This window comes from Musca autumnalis, unplaced genomic scaffold (genome assembly GCF_047663935.1).
Source record: "Musca autumnalis isolate F117 unplaced genomic scaffold, ASM4766393v1 scaffold_3, whole genome shotgun sequence".
NCBI lineage: Eukaryota > Metazoa > Arthropoda > Insecta > Diptera > Muscidae > Musca > Musca autumnalis.
Window position 1 is genome coordinate 30,197,737 of NW_027411866.1, and position 24,423 is coordinate 30,222,159.

General features: G+C 34.4%; 1 protein-coding gene across 1 annotated transcript; it reads left to right on the forward strand.

The window, feature by feature from the left end:
- Positions 1 to 6,030: 6,030 nt before the first annotated feature.
- On the forward strand, positions 6,031 to 6,686 carry LOC141398119 (uncharacterized). The gene is made up of 2 exons (XM_073975350.1): positions 6,031 to 6,087; positions 6,159 to 6,686. The coding sequence occupies exons 1-2, from the start codon at positions 6,031 to 6,033 to the stop codon at positions 6,684 to 6,686; spliced, it is 585 nt and encodes a 194-aa protein (XP_073831451.1).
- The last annotated feature ends 17,737 nt before the right edge of the window (positions 6,687 to 24,423 follow it).

Genomic DNA, 24,423 nt, shown 5'->3' on the forward strand with positions numbered 1-24,423 from the left:
ACAACCCTATTATCAAAGGCTAGAGATAGAAATGCGTTTGCAGACATACTAAGCAATCTTTAAACAAATATTGTATATATACGTATTCATTAAAACAAATCTATTTATAATTGTATTGGTCGCTAACATTCGGAAAACGAATTGGCAAATAAAGAAGAAGATAGAAGAAGAAGATATTTAAGCACTTTCCGTAAGGGCGACACCTACAAAAAGAGAAGCACACTACAATCTCTTTGTCCATGAATTTATTAGTCTATGGTCTATGCACCGTGTGCACAACATATAAATCTAATTAGAATTGTTAAGAATTACCAACTTAAATTTCTAATGGTTGGTGTCTACGATGACAAAAATATATTATGGTTGGTAAAACAGTTTACCCAATGTATTGAGATTGGTAACTATGTTTCTGCCGATAAAAGCGTGCATACTTAGTACTAAAAATGTGCACGCCAACAACAAATACAGTGTTTCAAGAAAATGTTAATGCTCCATTCCAAAATCTGCAAGAATATAATATTTTTTTTTAATTTTTTGATTTAATTTATTTTAATGTATTGTTACGAATGTAACTGATAGGTTTAAGTTAGTTTAGTTTAATTTCCGTTAATTTAAAAATTTGAATTGTAACGTAAAGTTTTTATTACGCAGTTACTTTATTTAAGCAACAACAACTACCATGTAGAACTCTCTTCATCATTCTAGTCGTTACATTACCTTTTGTTAATGTTCTTTTGTTTGTTTTGTTTTGCAACAATAATGTAATTATCGTTTAGTTCCTACTTCTTGTATTTCGTGTAGTTGTTTGTTGTTGTAGTAACGTCATTACTGTGCTTGTATGTATGTGAGTATGGATGTTCGCTTAGTGCGAATGTGCGTCTGTGTGTTCGCTGCAGTTGTTGCCATATTTCTAGATATTTCTAGACCAAGGAGATTTTGGGTATAAATAGAGTTACGAATGGCAACATTGGGTTGAGTTGTGTTTTAAGCGTTGAACTGAACAGATCGGTTAAAGAGTAGCTGCGTGCTAACTAGAGACTTGCTGTGTGCTTTGTAATTAAAGTCGGTTCTGAAGAAGTGTAATAAAGTAAATAAAGCATTGTAGAAACGTAATCTAAAACGAACCCTGTTTTATTTGGTACAAATCGTATCGGGGAATAAAACAACGTCTACACGGACATTAGTTAAATCTAATTCCGTAACAGTATAATAGAAAAAATGTCAAAATTTCAAAAATAGTAGACACTTACAGGTTCTGAAACAAAGCAAAAGTTAGAAATGTCAACATTACTTCTATTTTGTTTGTTATAAAAATTCGTTCTTTATGGATTGAGATATGGGTTCTAATACCACGTTCTGGTAATATTCTGTAAACTGTTAACTTTGGCTGTCGGTGACGTATATACCTGCGCATGCTTGGATCTAATCCAAATATATCAAATATTAGAGATCTTGTGCACTTTTAGAGCAGACAGAGTGTTTTCATTGATCCGGATATTTAATAGTTTGGACAAGAGTGTCTTATTTCCAAGTGCCTGCCTCCACACTACCAGTTTAGAAGTATAACCAGGCGAAACCCAATCTTATGTTTGGTTTACATTCGGCGTCTTTTCGTGATTTCGAAGGCGTTTCGTGATTTCGCGCGGAATCATGCAAAATTTATCATGATTTCGCATACAAAAATGAAATCATCTTATTTCGTGATTTCAGCGAAATCAACATCGAAATCACAGTACACATGTTATACAACTTTGCTTTTGCCTAAAAAAGTACCAAAAGTTGCAACACTTTTCACGTATCACAATAAACAAGGTAGATGTGCGAATTGCTGGAACAAAATATGTTAATATCAAAATTTGTAAACAACGTGAAAAATATTAAATTACATTGTTACAATGCTATTTTTCATTGTGTTCACGTACTTTTTTAATGGTAATGTTAGAAAATAGACCGAATTGTCAAAAATTGCTTCCCCATACAAATTTCTTAAAAAATACGGGAACGAAAAAATGACGGAAATTGCAAAAACTCCAGCAAAAATGCCAAAATCAGCGTATTAGCCATCGTGTTCAGATGCCAAAAAACATGCTGCCAGTTTTTACTTGGCCAAATTTTTATAGCAGAGAACAGGAGAAGAGGCTTTTATTCAAAATCAAGTGCAAGTCTTGCTAGATTTCGGAGTACTGGAACGCATTTCTAGCACTAAACGGGGAAAATACTGCAAGTAGTAATATTTTGCAGTTTCTGAACACAACTTTTATGTATCAAAATTTATTATAATAATGTCTCAACGATAAAATCATTTTTTAGTTTTAAATTTCTTCTTCTTCAATTAATACGATATATAGATAATTTTACGATCATTTTCGAAATAAAGCAGTGAAGGCCTGCGTACATAAGCTGCTTTGCCTGATTGCCTTGCTTTGCTGCTTCAATAAAAAATAAAAGAACAAAGAAGGCCGACCCAATTTCCAACTGATGGCAACCCAGTTCGAAATTTCGTCTTTATTCTATTATTTTTATTACGTCAGAAATGAAGCAGGTAAGCAAGGCAATTAGGCAAAGCAGCTTATGTACGCAGGCCTTAAAGTTCTATATTGTCGTAAATTTTTGATGATTAATTCAATTTACAACAAATTTTTTCGAAAATTCATGTTCGATCAGCTGCGCATTTGCATCTACCTTGATTATTGTGATATGCTTGAAATCAACAAAAAAATAAGTGTAAACACCGGGGTGTATTTCAGGATTTCGTGAAATCCAGTGGATTTTAGAGCGCAAGTGTAAACTTGGCATTAAGTTGATTGAGAAATATCTTTTCTGCAGGGAAAAAAATAAACTTAAGTATGCAGAAAATATTAAAAAAAAGTAACATTAATTTAAAATATTTTTAAATTATATGATATAACTGCATAATAAAACTAGTAGTTGGCTTATATAAATTCGTTGTACATAAGTAAATGGCGCCCAATCTTAAGTTGATATTTTTTTTTCTAGAGGAAAAGTAAACGGAGGAATGGAGATAATATTAAATAAATTATAAGTGAATAGCGCCCAATCGTGCATTAATTGCAGAAAGCAGAAAATATTGAAAAAACAAGTAAGAAAGTATTAGCCAGCTGTGCTGACGGAGAAATATCCTCAGCCGCTGAAAAAAAAAAACAATCACAACAATCACGACGCATACATGCCATTAGTTTGAAAGAAATTTTTGAAACGAAAAAAAACGAAATTTTTTAAAAAAAATTTAGAGTTATCTTGCACAATAACCATTTTAGTATATGCTGGCAGGGATTTTGGAGATTTTGGGCCATTATCTCAGGAAGTATGGACTTACTCCGGAAAATATTGTACCGTTGTAACTGGGGTCAATAGGACAACCTATTGAAAAAAAAGAATCAAAATGATCCAAGAGGAGCTTTTTACAGTGTTTTATTTAACTTGCTTTGGTCCGTTTAGTTCAAATCTGGTAACTCATTTTTAACACAGTTGCAGTTGACCAATCGAACTGAAACATTGCACAATTTTCAGATTTAGATGACAATACATGAATATGGAATCAAAACCAATATTGGTCCATTTTATAGTGTTTTAACCGTGCTTTATTTAAATTGCATTTTAAATCTGGTAACTCAACTTTGACACAGTTGCAGTTGACCAATCGGACTAAAACTTTGCACACTTTTCAGATTTGGATGACAATACATGAATATGAAATTAAAACAAAGAATGGTCCATTTTACAGTGTTTTAACGGTGTTTTTTAACTTGCATTTCAAATCTGGTAACTCATTTTTGACATAGTTGCAGTTGAACAATCAGACTAAAACTTTGCACAGTTTTCAGATTTGGATGACAATAAATGAATATGAAATCACAACCAATATTGGTCCAGTTTTACCATTTTTACAGTGTTTTTACGGTGTTTTATTTAAATTCTATTTCAAATCTGGTAACTCAATTTTGACACAGTTGCAGTTGACCAAACGGACTAAAACTTTGCACACTATTCAGATTTGGATGACAATACATGAATATGGGCCCAATTTTTTCTACAGCCCCCCACATAGCGGTACCACCCGATTTCAGGTATTTTGAGGATTTTATCTTCATATTTGCCCGAATTAGCTGTCATTTGGCATTTCCAATGATACAGACATTTCCCCACCAAAAATTGTGAACATAGGTCCAGGTTTTGGTATAGCCCCCTTTATAGCGGTACCACCCGATTTCAAGTATTGCGAGGATTTTATCCTCATTTTAAGGCCGAATTGGCTGTTACTTGGCATTTGAAGTCCCCAATGGTACAGAAATACACAACCAAAGGTACAGAAACTTCTCCACAAAAAATTGTTGACATAGGTCCAGGTTTTTGTATAGCCCCCATATAGTGGTACCACCCGATTTCAAGTGTTTTAAGGATTTTGTCTTCATTTTTAGGCAGAATTGGCTGTAACTTGGCATTTGGAGTCCAGGTTTTGGTATAGCCTTTATATAATGGTACTACACGATTTCAGGCATTTTAAAGTTTTTATCTAAATTTTCGGCCTAAATGAACTATAAATAATTTTGTTCTCAGTGGTCAAAAAAATGTATTTACTAAAAGGTTAAAAATAAAATATAATTTAGAAAAATTAAGTTTCAGTGTTTTATTTAGAATTGCACTTAAAACTAGAAAATAATTTGTCGCTTAGCCTCAATAAATATATTCTTTCTCATGATGGAATCTCTCAAATAAAACGGCAAGCATTTTATTTGAGAGATTCCATCATGAGAAAGAATATATTTATTGAGGCTAAGCGACAAATTATTTTCTAGTTTTAAGTGCATTTCTAAATAAAACACTGAAACTTAATTATATTTTATTCCGAATTTTGTGCAGAAGGTGCCCGAAGGAGTGGACCGATTAGTCCATATTCCAACTTGACCAATCTGCACCAATCAGAAACTTCCTGCGAGAGTTATCTTGCTGATTTGACATTTTGGTTGGTGCCGTCAGGGTTTCTTGGAGCTTTTAGGCCATCATCTCAGGAAGTATGGACTTGCGCCCGAAAAAAATTGTACAGTCGTAAAGGGAGTCGCAATGACAACCTTCTGAAAAAAATTCTAAACGATCTGCGAGGTGCTCTTTAACTTCACTTTATCCGGATTTTCTGTACGAGGTACCCGAAGGAGAGGATCGGTCCTCCAGTCCATATTTCAACCTGATACATAAGTAGATGTAATAATACGATGTGCAAATTTTGAAATTTTGGATCAATCAGAAACACCCAGCGAGAATTATCTTGCGGATTTGCCATTTTAGTTGCTGCCGTCAGGGTTTCTTGGACCTTTGAGGTTATTACCTAAGGAAGTATGGACTTGCGCCCGAAAAAAATTGTACCGTCGTAAAGGGAGCCGCAATGCCAACCTGCTGAAAAAAATTCAAAACGATCTGGGAGATGTTCTTTAACTTCACTTTATCCGGATTTTGTGTACGAGGTACCCGAAGGAGAGGACCGATATGGTTCATATTCGAACTCGATCTATGTCTGAAGGAATAATACGATGTTCAAAGTTTTGACCAAATCGATTGCTCCCTTCGAGAGTTATCGTTCACACCATTTTAGAGAAAAATTTAGAACTTTTGGGGGGAGGTACCCGAAGTATTGAACCGATATGACCCATCTTCGAAATTAAACTAAGTTGGGACAAAATATTACGATACACAAAATTTGGTTCGAATCGGTTGAACCGTTCGAGAGTTATTGTGCGCACCAGCCAGACAGACGGACGAACATGGCTAAATCGACTCCAAATTGTATCGACACTATTATATATGTACATACTTTTGCCAAACATACTTTACTATAAATATTAATATTAGCATACAATATTAATATTAGAAGTTTTGTGAAAATAAAATAAAGTCAATTCAAATTCCGTTTTTCAAATTATCGGTTGTGTGTTAATTCTCTCTTCGCCTATAAATTGGTGACCCTCGACGCTGAATATTTTTCAAGCAGCCTAATTCGTGCCTCAAATCTCAACAATGACAAACAAATCAGGAACAGCGACTGGTGTATCTCAACAGAATGCAATCCCATCTGTTAGTTCGATGCAACATACCATAAAATTCCACGGTTTTAGAGAGAAAATCCGTCTCTTTGGTTTGTCCAGGTGGAAGCGCAATTTGCTTTCAATGGAATTGATTCCGAGCAGAAAAAGTACTACATAATAATCACCGAATTGGATACAGAATTGCTGACCTATGTAAGTGACATCGTTTTGAATCCGCCTGAAGATGTATATACACAATTGAAAAAACGTTTGATTGAACATTTTTCCGTGTCTGAGGAAAATCGCATTAAGCAACTTCTCAATGATCTGGAAATTGGTGATAAGATGCCGAGTATCCTGCTCCGGGAAATGATAAATCTTGCTAATGGTGGTGTCAACGACGATTTCCTGCGTACAATGTGGGTGCAACGACTACCGGCACATACACAAGCAATCTTGTCTACATCGTCGGAATCCCTTGAAGCAATTGCAAAGATGGCTGACAAAATCGCAGACGTATCAACACCTAACGACATTTCAAGTGTTAGGGAAACACATCGTTTGAACTCTCAGCGATGTCTAAACAGTTTGAAGCCCTTACTGCAGCGGTTCAGCAGTTGCACGAAAACCGGTCAAGCCAAACTTTAGAAGTAGGTCTCGAAGCAACGGACGTACAACTCAAACACATCAGGGATATGTTATTATCATCGTCGTTTCGGTCAGAGAGCAAATAAATGCCGACAACCATGCACGTTCAAAAGCAACCAACAACCGGGAATCAAAAGGCCGGTCACTAGGGCGAGTAGTGATCAGGCTAGCAAAACGAATCGCCTGTTCACTTATGATAAATTTCTAGGAAAACATTTCCTTATCGACACAGGTGCTGACATTTCAGTTGTACCCGTGGATCATAAGAAAGGCAACAGTCGTCCCGACGAATATTCTCTTTTTGCTGCAAATGGTACATCAATTAAAAACCTATGAAACAACGGTAATATCTCCTTCACTTGGTTTCCGAAGATCATTTCAATGGAAATTTGTGTATGCTGATGTGTCTCATCCTATCATCGGAGCCGATTTTTTTGACACATTATGGTTTACTCGTAGATATGAAACAATGCAAGCTCATTGATCCTGAAACTGGGATCAATATTAAAGGAGAAATGAAATCAATTCCAGACGTGGAAATTAAAACTATGATAAATAATTGCAAGTATCGTGATTTACTATTTCAATTTCCAGATATAACGAATATATCGAGAAAAGTGAAAAAGGTTCCGCATGGGGTATATCATTTTATCGAGACTAAAGGCGCTCCTGTTTCGGCAAAACCTCGTCGACTTCCCCCTGATAAACTAGCGATTCCAAAGCAAGAATTCCAGTATATGATGGACCAAGGAATTTGCAACCCTTCCAACAGCTCTTGGGCAAGTCTGCTACACATAGCCCCAAAAAAGAATGGCGAATGGCGGCCCTGTGGTTCGAATACGAACCAGAAGGTATACGCCCACTATCGGAAAAAGTTGAAGCAATTGCCAACTATCCCCAGCCTAAAACCGTCAAAGAACTCCGTCGATTTGTTGCTATGGTAAACTTCTATCGTTGATTTATTCCTGGATCTGTAGCCAATCAACTTCCACTTATAGCATGCCAAAAGGGGAAACAAGAAAAACGACAAAACTCTTATAGTCTGGCAGAAGAGGTCAAAACCAGTTTTGAAACATTTAAGTCCGATATTTCCAATGCTACTATTTTATCACATCCTTGTGAAGACTAGCCGATCTGCGTCATGGTCGACGCTTCTGATGTTACCATTGGTGGAGTTCTGCAGCAGCAGACAGCTAATGCCTGGATGCCTCTAAGTTTTTATTCAAAGAGGCTTTCGAATACGCAGAAGAAAAACAGCACATATGATCGTGAACTACTTGCTGCTTATTCAGTGGTCAAGTATTACCGCCACATGCTTGAAGGCCGCAAATTTGTAATCTTCACCGACCACAAACCCTTAACGTTTGCTTTCAAACAGAATCCCGATAAGGCTACACATCGACAGTTTCGTCAACTCGATTATTTGTCTCAATTTTCCACCGACATTCGTCATATTAGCGGAGCGGATAACGTTGTCGCAGACGCACTTTCACGCATTTCCACAATCTCAATGCCAACATTGATTGATTATAATGAATTGGCTGAATCTCAGAAGTCGGATACTGATTTACAGTCACTATTAAAAAATACCGAATCGTCATCAATGACTCTGAAATTGGTCCAGATATCACCCGAAACTAAGCCTGTTTACTGTGATATTTCAACGAAAATTGCTCGACCTTTTATCCCATCAAATATGCGAAAATGTGTGTTTGTCTCATTGCACAATATGTCACATGGTGGAGTAATAGCTTCAACGAAACTAATACAACAGCGCTTCGTATGGCCAAACATGAAGAAAGATATTAAAATGTGGACTCAACAATGTCTGTCGTGTCAACGTTCCAAGATCCATAGGCACACACAACGTGAAATCGGTGTATATCCTGCTACTGATCAACGTTTTCATCACGTAAATATTGATATTTTTGGTCCCCTACCGCCAAGCAAAGGCTATACCTACCTGCTAAGCTGTATTGATCGCTTTACACGACGGCCCAAAGCGATACCCATAGAAGACATGCGAGCAGCTGCAGTTGCTGAAGCTTTTTGTGGTGGCTGGATTACACGTTTTGGCGTTCCAGCAAAAATATCATCAGACCAAGGACGACGAATTATAGAACGGTGGCATCGATCTTTAAAAACTGTCATAATGAGCCATCAATCGCAAAATTGGATGGACGTTTTGCCAACGTTACCGTTGGCTGGGTCTAAGGGCTAGCATTCGTGAAGATACTAACACATCTCCGTTTGAATTAACGTACGGAACATCAGTTCGATTGCCAGGCGATATGATAGCTGAATTCCAAGATCAACTACCAACTGAAGATTTCGTTATATCCCTCAAGGCGAAAATACAAGCATTAAAACCCATTCCTGCAATTCACAAAACAAATCGCTCAGTATTTATATCTAAACACCTCGGAAACTGCAGTCATGTTTTTGTTCGTCACGATGCAGTTAGAAAATCTTTGCAACCTCCCTACGATGGACCATTTAGATTACTTCGCAGATCTGATAAACTATTTACATTGAATGTCAACGGCAAAGAAAAGGTTATTTCAATCGATCGAGTAAAGCCTGCATTTATATTCAACACGGATATTACCGAGGACCCTAAAGTAATAACAATTTCAATTTCAACTCCTACTCCTATAAACGAATCTACCCATTCGCATGAACCCAGTAGAATTCTAACAGGAAGAAGTCGCATACGGACGCGTAATGTTACATTTAGATGAAGATCCTGTTGTCCCCAGAATCTCTAGGGGGAGTATATGTAGGAGTATACTTTAGTCAAGAGTATACACTTTTATATATGTACATACTTTTGCCAAACATACTTACTACAAACATACAATATAAATATAAAATAATTTAGTAGGCTTTGATTTAATAATAGAAATTTTGTGAAAATAAAATAAAGTCAATTCAAATTCAGATTTTCAAATTATCGGTTGTGTGTTAATTCTCTCTTCGCCTATATCATCATCTACTTTGCCAAGCAATACCCTAATGAACCAATATGAATAAAAATGCAATTTATTCTTTTTCAAATACTTTTAATTTTATTTATTTTCATTATTCATTATTTTATGTATTTGATTATAATTGTTTTTGTTTTTTTCGAATTAAATCCATTCATAAATATGTCATGATTTATTTTCTGTTGTTGTTGTTTATTTTTGTTGTATTCTATACAGAGACATTCAATAATAGTTGAGTGTTGTTGGATGTTATGTGTGTATGTTAATTAATATTCGTTAGATATTTATATAAGTTTCATTTGTTTCGTTTTATATATATATTATTTTTTATATGATTTGATATATATTTCTTTGTAGTTTATATGTATAAGAGGGAAGTTGTTTTGGGGTAAATGTTTTAATGTATGTGTCATAAACGTTTTTTTACCTTTAAATTAGTTTTCAAATTAATTTTTAAGTTTTCATATTTTTTACATGTGTGATTTCTCTATATGCTGATGTTTGGCTACAAAAAGAATTAAAAAAATTATAATAATACGGTCACAATTACTTCTTCTAAATACACAATTTTATTTATAATATATAATACAAATTATATAGAACAGTTATGAAATTATATATAATTGACTTTAATATTACAAAAATTGTTTTTCAAAAGAAGAAGAAAAAATACATTCAAAGTTGGCAAAGCGGCACAAACACCGGCAGGTGGTACCTTGAATATAATAGCTCATTTATAGTTAAATGCTCCACAAACATCCCATAAGAGACAAGGGAGACTTCTCTCATTTATGGTTAATCTTCACAATTATTCCAATGTGGCGCCCAATTAGGGGTCGAGGAATAATTTGCCGAGCTTTAAATGAATTTGTTCATGATCGAACTTTTCATGCATATGTATATGCAAATATTGAGCGTAATTTCATAAGAATTCGATCTATTAAAATTTGACTACCAACTTGGAATACTTCTCTAATTATTTGCACTGTTTGTTGCTTGAAAGTTTCCTTCAAATTACCTACCACTCTTTCAACATTTTTAATGCAATTTCTTTCCTTTTGAAAACCCATTTCTGAATTTCTTGTTTTTATTATTTTTTTATTTATGTTTTAATTTAAAAATTAAATTTTTTATATGATTAGTTTTTTTTTTTTTTATTTATGAATTGTCATGCGTTGCTGCTTCTACTTTAGTAGTTCTTCGTTTTTTGTTAATTATGTTTGTTTTAATTTATAACATTGATGTAACAGATTTTTCCAATTTGTCCAATAAAATGTTTCAATTATTATTTTTTTAATTTTTTCCCTTTTTTATTTTTTTTTCAATGTTTGTATGTAAGTACGTATTTATATATGTATATATTTTGTTGTTGTTGAGTTTTGGTTTTTCATTTTGTTAACAAATATTTATGAAATTTATAACGGGAGGCAAAAAAGGCACTACTATCTAATTAGGTTTTCTTTAGTTTACTCATCGATATTAAATGATTTCCATATTTTTTTTTTAATTTTTTATTTTTTTTTTTATATAATAAAAATATCTCAAGGGGGAAACTTTTTTGTGATTTTTAATTTAAAACTAAGCTTAAATCGATGAAAAAATTTGATATTTAGTTGTTAAAAATTATTTGTTGTTTTTAATTTTGCTTTTATTTTATAATGCAAAAATTGGTGTTCGATAAGATGATTTCAATTAATCTAATTAATTGTAGTAACAAATTTTTATGATTAATAAAGTAGTAACAAATAATTAAGGGGAACATTGAGAAGTAGTTTTTTTCGGTAGAGGAAAGTAAATGGGGGTCTAAAGAAAATATAAAAAACATAAATTAAATAAATTTAAAGTAATAAAAATTATATTCAGTTGCCTGAGAAAGACGTCAGCCATTATAAGTGCATGGCGCCCAATTTTGTGTTGATTTAAAGAAGAATTTTTTCTGTAGAAAAAATAGCAGACGTATGGGCAATATAATAAAAACATTAAAATAAATTTTATTTAATTTAAAACTAATTTTTTTTCCAGTTGCCTTATAAAGACGTCATTAAAAAATAATAATTAAAAAATTAAAAATAAAAATTAATTCAAAATAATAAAAATGATACCCACTTGCCTGTGAATGACGTCAGACATTAATAGTGTATGGCGCCCAATCTTGTGTTGATTTAAAGAAGTTTTTCTTAGAAAAAAAAATTTAGCTGACCTATGGACAACATAATAAAAGCATTAAAATAAATTTAATATAATTAAAAAATAAAAATTATTTCCAGTTGCCTTATAAAAACGTCATTATAAAAAAATTAATATAAAAAAATAAAAATTATACCCACTTGCCTGAGAAAGACGCCAGCCATTGTAAGTGTATGATTTAGAGAACTCTTGTGTTCTTGTGTTGATTTAGAGAATTCTTTTTCTGTGGAAGAAAATTTAGCAGACGTGTGGACAATATAATAAAAAATGTCCAGTTGCCCTTAAAAGTCGTCATTATAAGTGAATGGTAAAAGTGACCTGTACACAGAAAAAAATATTTTAAGAATTTTTACATATTTTCGTCCGTGATGTAGTTTTTTCATACTGTACAGGTACCTCACATAAGATACATGTGCAGTTTCTTATTTCCATCCGAAAGACACTATTCTTTTTAAAAATATGTAAGATTTTCATGAGATACAAAATCATTTTCTTATTTTTCCCTATATTCCACTATTTTCTCTCTTGGTTGGTAAATGCTCTCAACTTTGTTCTCGTTTTCTTTTGAATGGTCTCGTCGTCTCACCATCGTATTGACAATGTATCAACAAACCACAACACAACTCCCACCATCGTCTCACCAACACATTGAGACTATATCAACAAACCACACGACACGCATACACACTAGGGTTATGACTTTTTGACATTTTTCATCAAAAATGATTTCCTGTAGCAGGGATGAATGAACTTTTGCCTATTAATCACTATGCTATCGTTTATTCCATTGAAATATAAAAATAGTTCACGCACAAATCGATCGTAAAAAAATAATTTTTTTGAAAAAATATATAAAACGAAAAAAAAATTTTTTCAAAAAATTATTTTTTGTTGCACGAATGAATAAATATAAGCCTACTAATAACTATAATAACGTTTATTTCATTCAAATATTAAAAAAGTCGCTAAAAAAGTCACTTTGAAAAAATTTTAAATTTTTTGTTTTTTGTTAAAAAATTATATTTTTCAATAAATGCGTTTACGACATGTTGCGATTCTCGGAATTGAAGAAAAATAGTGAGAAATAAATTTTATGTCATTTTAATTATCTCATGTGGCTCTAAAGTTTATTTTTAATAATATATCTGTTTTCAGTGACTTCAAAAAATTTTCCATAATTTTGATAAATTCAAATTTTAAAATCATTAAGATTTTATGTAATCTTATGGCAAAACTCATCACGCTATGATACAGGGATATGAGGTTGTAAAAAAGTCATAACCCTAATACACACCACAACAACATACCTGTTGGTAGCAACAATTTTGTTGTTAGTTAATTGAAAAACCAAACAACTACAGTGCGTTTGGTGTCGAAAAAACAAAGTGTTTGGCTGTATAGTTCGCAACTACAAATTTTTAATTTCTTTTATATAAAGGAAACATCTAATATCTCAACCTAGTGCTGATAGACTCAGCATGTAGGTACATATGGTTTAGGGATACGTAATATCGATTTCGGTTAATCGATTAATCGATTATTAGCCGTAAAATTTCTAAACATCGTAGTCGACTATTGACTGTGCGAAAACCGGATAATCGATTATTCTTAATCGACTTTCAGAAGACGGAGTGAACTATTATTCGTAGTCAACCATTAGTCGTAGTCTATCATTATTCGTAGTCGACTATTAATCATGATCGACTATTAGTCGTTGTTGACTATTGGGTGTGCTAAAACCGAGTAATCAATGGTATTTTTTCGTATACATATAACCATCACGGATCACATCAACGAAAATGGTCGATTATATTCGATTATAATCGGTTTTCGGCGGTTTACGATTAATCGAAAGTCGACTTTTAGGACACTCTCAAATAATCGACTAACCGAAAATCGAGTTTTAAGTTTTTCACGAAAACCGAATAATCGAAAACCCGATTATTGGATTTGACTGCGTATCCCTAATATGGTTCGTATTATTCTGCTATCCTATGTTCACAACACGATAACAACTACAGTGAAAATCATTAGAAGAAACGGTAAGTTACAATAATACAAAATAATAGAATTAATAAAAGTAGTAAAATTTGTCTCTGGTTTGGTTGGTGGTGTGTGGCGCTGTTAGTCCAATAATAACAACTCGTCAAAATTTTTTGTCAATCTCTCAGAAAAAAACAGTATTTTTATGTGCTTTATGAAAGGCGTTCATGAAATGCAGAAATTTGAACCATGGCAGGACTTTATGAACACTATTCCTGAAATGCAGTAATTGTTTTTATACCCTCCACCATATGGAGGGTATAATTAAATTTGTCATTCCGTTTGTAACACATCGAAATATTGGTCGGAGACCCTATAAAGTATATATATTATTGATCAGCATAAAATTCTACGTCGATTTGACCATGTCCATCTGTCCGTCCGTCCGTCTGTCTGTTGAAATCAAGATACAGCTCGCAACTTTAAAGATAGAGTCAAAATTTGGTACAGAAGTTTTTATTACTTGCAGGATGGTTGGTATTGAAAATGGGATATATCGGTCCACGTTTTGATATAGCCCCCATAGAACGGTACCTCCCGATTTTCGGTATTTTTAAGGTTTTAGCTTCATTATCATACCAAAATGGCTGAAATTTGGTACGTAGTCTTCTTTAGGGGTATAAAACTTTCCCCCAGAATTTTGTCGGTATCGATCCACACCTTCATATAGCCCCCATAGAACGATACCTCCCGATTTTCGGTATTTTTAAGGTTTTAGCTTCATTATCCTACCAAAATGGCTGAAATTTGGTACGTAGTCTTCTTTAGGGGTATAAAACTTTCCCCCAGAATTTTGTCGGTATCGGTCCACACCTTCATATAGCCCCCATAGAACGGTAGCTCCCGATTTTTTCGGTATTTTGAAGGTTTTAGCTTCATTATCCTACCAAAATGGCTGAAATTTGGTACGTAGTCTTCTTTAGGGGTATAAAACTTCCCCCAGAATTTTGTCGGTATCGGTCCCCACTTTCATATAGCCGCCATAGAACGGTACCTCCCGATTTTCGGTAATTTGTACGTTGTGGCCTCAATATTCCACCGAAATGGCTGAAATTTGGTATTTAGACTTCGTTGGGGGTACTTAAACTTCCCCTTTAAATTTGTCGGTATAGGTCCACACCTTCATATAGCCCCTATGGAAAGGTACCTCCCGATTTTTCGTATTTTGAAGGTTGTGTCTTCAATATTCCACAAAAATGGCTAAAATTTTGTATTTAGTCTTCAATGTGATATAAAACTGTTAGCCAGAAATATGTCTGTACAGGTCCACGCTTTCATATTGCCCCATTTCTGACTAAAATTCGTCGGTATAGGTCCACGTTTCGATATAGCCCCCATAGAACGGTACCTCCCGATTTTCGTAATACTGAAGATTGTGACGTCAATATCCAACCGGTCCGGCCGAACTTAACGCCGTTCTTACTTGTTTTTATTAATTTTTGTATTTTTGTGGTTTGTTTATTGGGGGTTTGACCTTTTTTTATACCCTCAGCATTTATGATAACGAGGGTATATACACATTCATACGGGCAAAATGTGCCTCATCGAAATAATGGTTTCAGACCCCAAGTATGTTTGGACAAAATGTGTTTTAGACAATTTGGAGTTGATTTAGCCATGTCCGTCCGTCTGTCTGTCTAGCTGGAGCGCCACGATAACTCTCGAACGGATCAACCGATTCGGTCCAAAATTTGGATTTCGTAATATTTTGTCCAAACTTAGTTTAAGTTCGAAGATAAGCCATATCTGTCCAATCCTTCAGGTACCTCCACCCCAAGAGTTCAAAAATGTTCGGAAAAATTGTGCGCATGATAGTGACCGATTTGGTCCATACTTTACACTTTAAGAACTGCTCTGGAATCACTTTTATTATTGTTGAAGAAACTCTCATTCGCTGCCTCAATTACGACGGTAAAAGTTTTTTCAGGGGCAAGTCCATACTTCTTGAAAAAAAAACCCGAAAAGTGTAAAACCCCTCTATGGCACCATGTAGTGGCTGGAGATCACTACAACTCTCGAACCAAATACTGAGTTGATCCACACTTTTCATATCGTAATATTTCTTCGAATATTAGATGAAATTCTAAGGTGGTGCTTGTAGATCCACTCCTTCCGGTACCTCCCCCACAAAAATTCGAAAATATTAGCTAAAATTGTACGCGCGATATCTTATAAACATAGCAACCGGGTTAAGGATCTGTGCGAGGAGCCCTTGAAAAATTTTACCTAGTGGTCCTATTTACAGCGATATCATGTTTTTCGTAGGCAAGTACATGCTTCCTGATATAATGGTCCAAAACCTGTGAATTATACGGTGACCAAATGAAACAACAGGTGGTCGCGATATCTATCAAGGGGAATGTCACCCAAAATAAGACGCACTTTCAAAATGGAATATGTCGGTCCATTCCTTTCGATACCTTCCCCGCAAAACTTTTTGAGCTTCTATCCAAATCCATATTTTTGTTGATTCACACGCCCAAAATTTGCAAAAACCTTTAAATATATACTTTCTTGGGAAAAAAGTGTTTCAATTCACACAGTCTGAGGGTATATCTCTGTCGGCAAAGCCGACTGATCATTTTTTACTTGTTAAATAGTTGGAACATATGAAAAACTCAACAACACTCATATTTTGATGCAAGATATAAAAAATCAAATTTTTAACTTTGACGTTTTACTCTGTTGGTGGCTTTTGGTGTATCGGAAAGCCTAAAGTGTTATCTGTCGAACAAAAGAAGAATTATGAAAATATCTCTATCCGTTCCAAAGTTACAGAGTTTTGACCATGAAAAAACGATTTTGCGTGACATATCCAAAGAGCTGGGTTGCTATTTTAAACGGAAGTACATAGAGCAGACCGAGAGTGACAGGGAAAAGAGGAGTGTGCTACGCCGTATAAAGCCCGTTAAAGTGGAAAGTTTTTTTTTTACCTCTGCCGAAATGTATTAGATTTTTCGATTTAAAGTGATTTTCTCACGAGACACACTTATTTGGTGGCTTCACACTGTTTAATCATCAATTGGAATATCTTTAAAATTCCGAAGAAGCATTGAGTATTCTGCTTCATTGTTTTTTTTTCAGCTCAATTTGGCAAACTTTAATCGTTTTTGCCCATCCCGTTTTATGGGTCCGATAGTTTATTACAAAGTATTGAGGTGGAGGGTAGTAATTATCGAGAATCTACTGGCACCAAATCTAAACTTTTAATATGATTATGGCCAGTAAAACCCCGGTTATTGAAAACAAAACTGGCTGCGAAGCTACACAAGGAAATTGGTTAAAGCTTCAAATATGTTGAGCGCCCAATCGACTTGCAATGCTGTTTTATTTTATAAAAACAAAAATTTCCCTACAAAAAAAAAATAAAATACCTCAGTAATCCAATAAAATAAAACAAGAACTAAAATAATAATAATTAAAGTGAAACACATTTATTTAATTAAATGCTCAAGCATATGTTTGTAGTTGGTTGGTTTTTTTGTTTTAAAAATTGACAAGAAAAATTCATATAAATTAACAAAAAAAAAAATAGATTTAAAGAAAGAAATGCGCAGAAAACTAAAAAGAAAACAGTTGTATATATTACTAAAGATTATGTAAGCTTTTTTTCATTTTTGCTTTCATACATTTTTCAAATAAATATATTATTTAAATATAGAGATAATTTGAAATAAAACAATAAACTATAAGAAAAAAAAACTAAAAACACACGGAAACTATTAGTTTTTAAACAATAAATAATACTAATTTCAAATAAAAGCAATGATTGGTAGTGGTGAATAGAAATAAGACAGAAGAGAGATAAAAGAAAATTCACTTCTGGGAAAAAATCGAGTTATTTATAAATAGAGAGAAGATGAAATTACTTACAAAATAATTCTTAGTAATTTTTTTCTTATAAATTATTTAAAAAGGGATTTTATTTTGTTTCCACTTGCTTTTTTTCTTTAGTTAGTCATCCTCCATTAGTCCTTTATTATGAATGCTACTACAATTTTGATAGGTTATGTAGTTCGGTGTTATCATTTTATAATTACCTTGCTGGAATTTTCGAAGACATATTTTCTATTTCAGTTGCATTGATTATTTTTTTTTTTTTTTGAAAATCCAAACAAATTTGGTTTTATTTTTGAAAAAAAAAATGTAAAAAGTCTTTTGTAAGAAATTTACATGTTAGCTGGCTTTGTTTTTCTCTGGCTGGCGCCCAATTTGAGGAGAACCATAAGGAAATAAAATAAATAGCATGCAATCAACAAAATTAATCTCAATTTTTTTTTTTTTAGAGTTTCATTGGCGCCCAATCTAAGGCGGATGAAAACTGCCATCTTGGGATAATTTCTATATGAGTATCTATCACCAAATAAATAAATTCCTTAAAATAAGTTGAGATACACATATTTTCATTTTCAATTGCCTACATTTTTTATAAATTTTTATAGAAAAAAATGGTTTCTATAGAAAAAGTGTATAATTTCAGATCTTTAAGATCTTTTTGCGCCCAATTTTAGTGTCAAGTGGCAATTATCTCAGTGAAAAATTCAATTTTCTTCTTTGTGAATTCTGTTGGCGCCCGAGCTGAGGCTAATAAAATCTCCCACCTAAAACTAATTTCTACATTAAAATTCACAATCAATATTTCCTAATAAGATTTGTAATAAACATGCATACGTTGTTTATGCAATTAGCAAATTCCTGTACTGAGTTCGCCAATGGATTTCATTTATGTTTATGTATATTGCTATTGGCGACCAATTTGAAAAGGCGAAAATGATCATTTTGTCACATAAGTCATGGTAAAAACTTAAAGCCCTCGACACATAAGCCGCTCGGCTTTCTTACTTAATTAATTTCTTGTAAAGGAATAAAGAAATGTCAGAACCACATTTCAATTAGGTCGAACTTGGTCTTTGGTCTTTTACCAGAAATGAATTAAGCAGGAAAGCCGAGCGGCTTATATACCCAGGCCTTAAGAATGTTGGCACACAATGGTCTTATAATGTCTATTGAGAATGTAACTTCAATTAGTAATCCAATTAGCGTCCAATCTGTTAACTGACACAATTGATAATATTTATTGGGAATATTTGTTGAATGTTCCGGTATCTTGTCCGTGATTTCGTTTAGAATGCGAATTCAATTTCACCCATTCTTTATTCCCAGTTTTCACGACACTTTTTAATAAATGGCCTAAATAAAATGTGGGTATTACATATTTTGGCGCCCAATATGGGGCTACTGTAGGTTACATTTCATATACAAATTTAATGAAACACACAAATTTAGTGCATTTCAGATTTTAAACAAGTAATGCCCTTAATATCTATTGATTCACTATCTGAGAATTAAGGGGTCGATTATAGATAGCAACCCAGTTATATCAGTTAATCCACCATTTAAATATCTCCATCTGATCCCTCCTCTTTATTCTCTTATTATCTTTCTACTTCTCCCCTGTCTCTTCACTTTCCATCTTCTTTCTCCTATCCAAACCTAATCTTCTATCCCCTTAGCGGCAACAAGACGAAACAGTCAACATCATCACCACATCCAGAGCCACACTCGTCATAGACATCTCATCTATAACCATATTTTCATTCCATCACCAGTATATATCATCACCACATCCGGAGCTGCACCTATTCACTTTACCAATAACCATCAAGCTACCAATCAATTAATACTATTCAATACCCAGGATGATCTCACAATGGACCTCAAGGTCTCCGAGTGGAGTGGCTGCCATTTACAGCAGCTGCGCATTCTAAAACCTAACCTATAGATAGCAACCCAACTTCAGTTGCGTTGCCGACAGCAAATTTATGGGCCGATTCCGTACAGCGAGGCGAGTCGTGTCGCGTTGCCAGTTGCAATTTTTCCATTACGTATGGCAAAAGTCGCACGACGACGTCAAATTTTGTCGCCGTAATGTTCATTTTCCGGCGACAACAAATTAGCTGTCGCCTTCATTTTTACTAACGAATAAAAATAAAAAAAAAAATAACTTGTTATCGACGATTATTTTCTATCGCTGTACGTAGTGCATTTTTTAAATTTTGTCACAGAGACGATAGACGACGCGACATGACTCGCCTCGCTGTACAGAATCGGCCCATTAATGTTATAAATTTCAATTTCCGAATTAAATTAATAGCTGAAGATTTAGGACACTGATATTGATTGAACTTGACAAAATTTTCTGCCGTTTCAGGTATTTTAATTGTATGATTTTCTCATCTGGCAACGAAACAACAGTAGTTGCTACAGTTGCTATCCATAATCGACCCTTAAAGTTCAAATAACATTTCAATTGGCGTCTAAACTGTTAGCAAATAGCATAATTGCCCTTGTCCCGTACCTTGTCCGTGATTTAGATTACGATAACAGAATTTATCCACACTTCATTCTAATATTTTAGTAAAAAGCCTATTTACGTGTTTTTTAACCGAACACTGCTTGTTTTTCACATTGTTGCACAATGTCAGGACTGATGGTTTTTCGCTATTAAATAATTGATTCAATCCACTAGGAAATTTAATAATCGATTTTTTGTTTCACTCAGACATTGGATATCTTACATTCGCTATGCGGAATAAAATAAGGGATATTTTCATGGACATTCTGGAGGGTGTATATAATCTCTACAATGGATCCTGGTCCATAGCTAAAATTACAGAACTATCAAATGATTCATTATTCCGATTGGCGTCTAATCTGGGGCACAGGCAAACCAAAAAGTTCAGATTTCAAGGATATTCCAGTAACCTTCCAGAAAGCTGGGTACATGGAATAAAAAGCTCGAACTGTTATCGAAAATTAAATTTCTACATTCTTTTAACGACTCATTTTTTCAATTGGCGTTTAATCTGATAAACAAGCAAATTTAAAGACTCAGATTTAAAGACTCAGATCTCTTGAGTACACCTACAGGCTAGACAGCAACTGTAGTGTCTTCCAGGCTGAAATCTTCGCGATTTGGAAGGCAGCGGAATTGATAAAAAGTTTGGATGCAGAAATCTTTGAACCGGTGACTATCTTTGTGGATAGTCAAGCGGCTCTTAAAGCCATCAAATCCTGCCACATCAAATCCGATGTCGTCCTTAAGTGTAGATCAGCCTTGGGAGCGCTAACTAACGGCTTCCGGCTATGCTGGGTACCAGGACACCGCGACTATCTGGGTAATGAAAGAGCAGACGAATTAGCTAGGCGAAGATCACAGTCCACAGACCTAGCTATCGCTGACTCTATCAAACCACCCATTTGTCATTTCTTTCAAAATTTTAAAACGTTCTCTGACGAAAGAGCCAGTTAATTGTGGCATAATGAACCTAGGTGCATTGTGGCAAGATCCATATGGCCGACTATGTCAGTCAAAAGAACGAACTCCCTTTTTTCACCTCATTTTCTCCTGTAGCTCTTTTCTAATGGATGATCACAATGGACCGGAAGGTCTCCGAGTGACGCAGTCACAATTAGTGACTGCACATCCCCTAACCTAACCTAACCTAAAGACTCAGATTTGAACGAAATTTCAATAAGGTGTACACCAACATATGAGAAGAAACCGAACAAAATTAAACTTCTACATCTTATTTGCGCTCAACTGCAAGTGAGGATCCCGATTCCTAGGAAAAATTTATTCTACAGTTCAAAAATATTTTGAATGAGACCTTTACCAGAGCTGAGAATTAAAAATTAAATTTCTACATTTTCTACATCTCGTCCAAATTCCATCTTTCTGGGTAAAATCATTGAATTATTAACGATTCTTTATTCAAACTGTTTACCAATACGGGGAACAGACAAAATTCGATTTCCATATCCCATTGGCGCGGATAATTTTTAAAATTACATACCCAAATATACCTTTCATGTGTACCGTTAGTCAGAAATGTGAATAAAATTTAAAGTTTTACATCGTATTGGCGCCTAACATCAAATAATTCCTAATATTGTACCCAGACTTCGTGGGTAAAATCATAGATCATCATCTACTTATTTCAATTGGCGCCCAATCTGTGGAACAGTTTCAGCTTTGTTCTATGACCGAACTGAAAATTCTATTTTCACAGTCCATTGGCGCCCAATTTCAAGTAATTTTACAATTAGAAAAAATGAAACCTAAAAATCCCAATTTTTTTTATAAAATGGCGACGCATCTGTGAAGCAAACAACACATGCCGATCAATGTTTTCGGCAAAAATTATAGAATTACTAGTTTTGCATTATCTGAATTGGCGCCCAAGCAGGGTTGTAATATTGTACATTTGATTGTCATGTAAGATTTCCAACAGTTTGATTTTAAATAAGGTTATTTCGATAAAAGAATTCTCAGAGATATTGTCCGGCGACTAAAGTTTATGTTAGATACTAGGTGTATCTAAAAAATTCTCCGCAAAACAAGCAAACTATTTTATTAACTAGAACGCGAAATGGCTGCACTTTGAAGGATGTTATGCCCAGCTCAATGAGGAAAACAAGTCAGATATAATAGTCATGAGGGCACAAATACCTCGCAACCATCCGTGCGAACTAAGAATACCGTATCTTGGCATAGAAGGCCAAAGCAAAACTACAACGTCAGTCCTGAGATCCACAAAACCAACAATGAAACATGTACCTGTCGCTAAATCGGATTTCCCAATTACGATTAAACTTATGCTACCTATCCCGATGGAAGCCACGACCCCGATTACCAACCCAACGATAGGAGTAGTACCGAAACTCTTTGGCCCGGAGGGTTATAGCAAACCGATAGGCATAGCATTGGCGTAGAGGTCAGAACCAAGGCCAGAATTGTCTGCAACAAATCCATCCAGAGAGGATTTGTTTCTCATCTTCCAGGTTAAATCATAAAACTTATATAAAATGGCGACCAATATGGGAAGCAAACAACACATGCCAATCGAGGGTGAACTCTGATGGCCGCTCAAGTAATCTATAAAATTGGCTCCCAACTGTCTGGAAAAAATTATTGAGCTGCTGCTGAACAGAGAATGAAAATAAAATTTCTACCTAATATTGGCGGTCAATTTCAAGTATTCTCTAAAAAATAGATTTCAACATCCTGGGTACATTCGTAATCATTTCCTGAAATATTTTAAGGGGGCTCCCCGAAATGTTTCTTTATGAAATCCACATTATTTTTGTCCTGGTTGTCGCCTGAAATTTGCTTTAAGAAATCCAAGATTATTTTCCTGGTGGTCCTGGGTAAAATCATAGAACAATCATCATATGCTTATTTCAATTGGCGCCCAATGTGGGGAACAGTTTCAGCTATGTTCTATGACCGAACTGAAAATTCAATTTTCACAGTTTATTCATTGGTGTCCAGCATCAAGTGATTTTACAATTAGAAAAAATGAAACGTGAAAATCCCAATTTTTTAAAGGAATTTCAAAGGACTTTGCGGAGAGTACACTTTAGATGTGACACATACCAGAACTGAGAATAAAAATGAATTTCTTTATTCTCTGGAGATGAAATTTAAGTATTCTATAAATTTGTTTCTCAATTTTCAGGGTAAAATCATAAAACTTATATAAAATGGCGACGCATCTGTGAAGCAAACAACACATGCCAATCGAGGGTGAACTCTGACGGCAGCTCAAGTTCAAATAATCTATAAAATTGGATCCAACTTTCTGGATAAAATTATTGGGCTGCTGCTGAACAGAGAATGAAAATAAAATGTCTACCTAATATTGGCGGTCAATTTCGAGTATTCTCTAAAAATAGATTTCAACATCCTGGGTACAATCGTAAACATTCTCTGATATATTTTAAGGGGGCTCCCCGAAATGTTTCTTTAAGAAATCCACATTATTTTTGTCCTGGTTGTCGCTTGAAATTTGCTTTAAGAAATCCACGATTATTGTGCTGGTTGTCGCCTGAAATTTGCTTTAAGAAATCCACGATTATTGTGCTGGTTGTCGCCTGAAATTTGCTTTAAGAAATCCACGATTATTGTGCTGGTTGTCGCCTGAAATTCGCTTTAAGAAATCCACGATTATTGTGCTGGTTGTCGCCTGAAATTTGCTTTAAGAAATCCACGATTATTTTCTTGGTGGTCGCTTGATATATTTCTTTATGAAATTCACGATTTTTCCCCGGCTGTCGCTTGAAATTTGCTTTAAGAAATCTACGGTTATTTTCCCAGGGGTCGCCTGAAAATTTTCTTTAAGAAATCCCCGATTATTGTCCTGGTTGTCGTCAGAATTATTTTTGTAAGAAATCCCCGATTAATTATCTGGTGGTTTTCAACTTCAAGTGATCTTCAAAATTAAATCTCAACATCCTGGGTGCAATCATAGAACTAATGGTCATTTTTCTTTACTACAACTGGCGTCCAATTTTTCAGATCACAAGATGATACTCTTTAAAGTCCCCATAAGTTCGGAGAAACAAAAACCATACAGGAATCCCAGGAGGACAGACTGGAACAATTATAGCTTACAAACGACTTCGGTGTTAAGCAATCGTCAAAGACTGTCTACATCAAAGGAAGTCGAGGTTGCTGT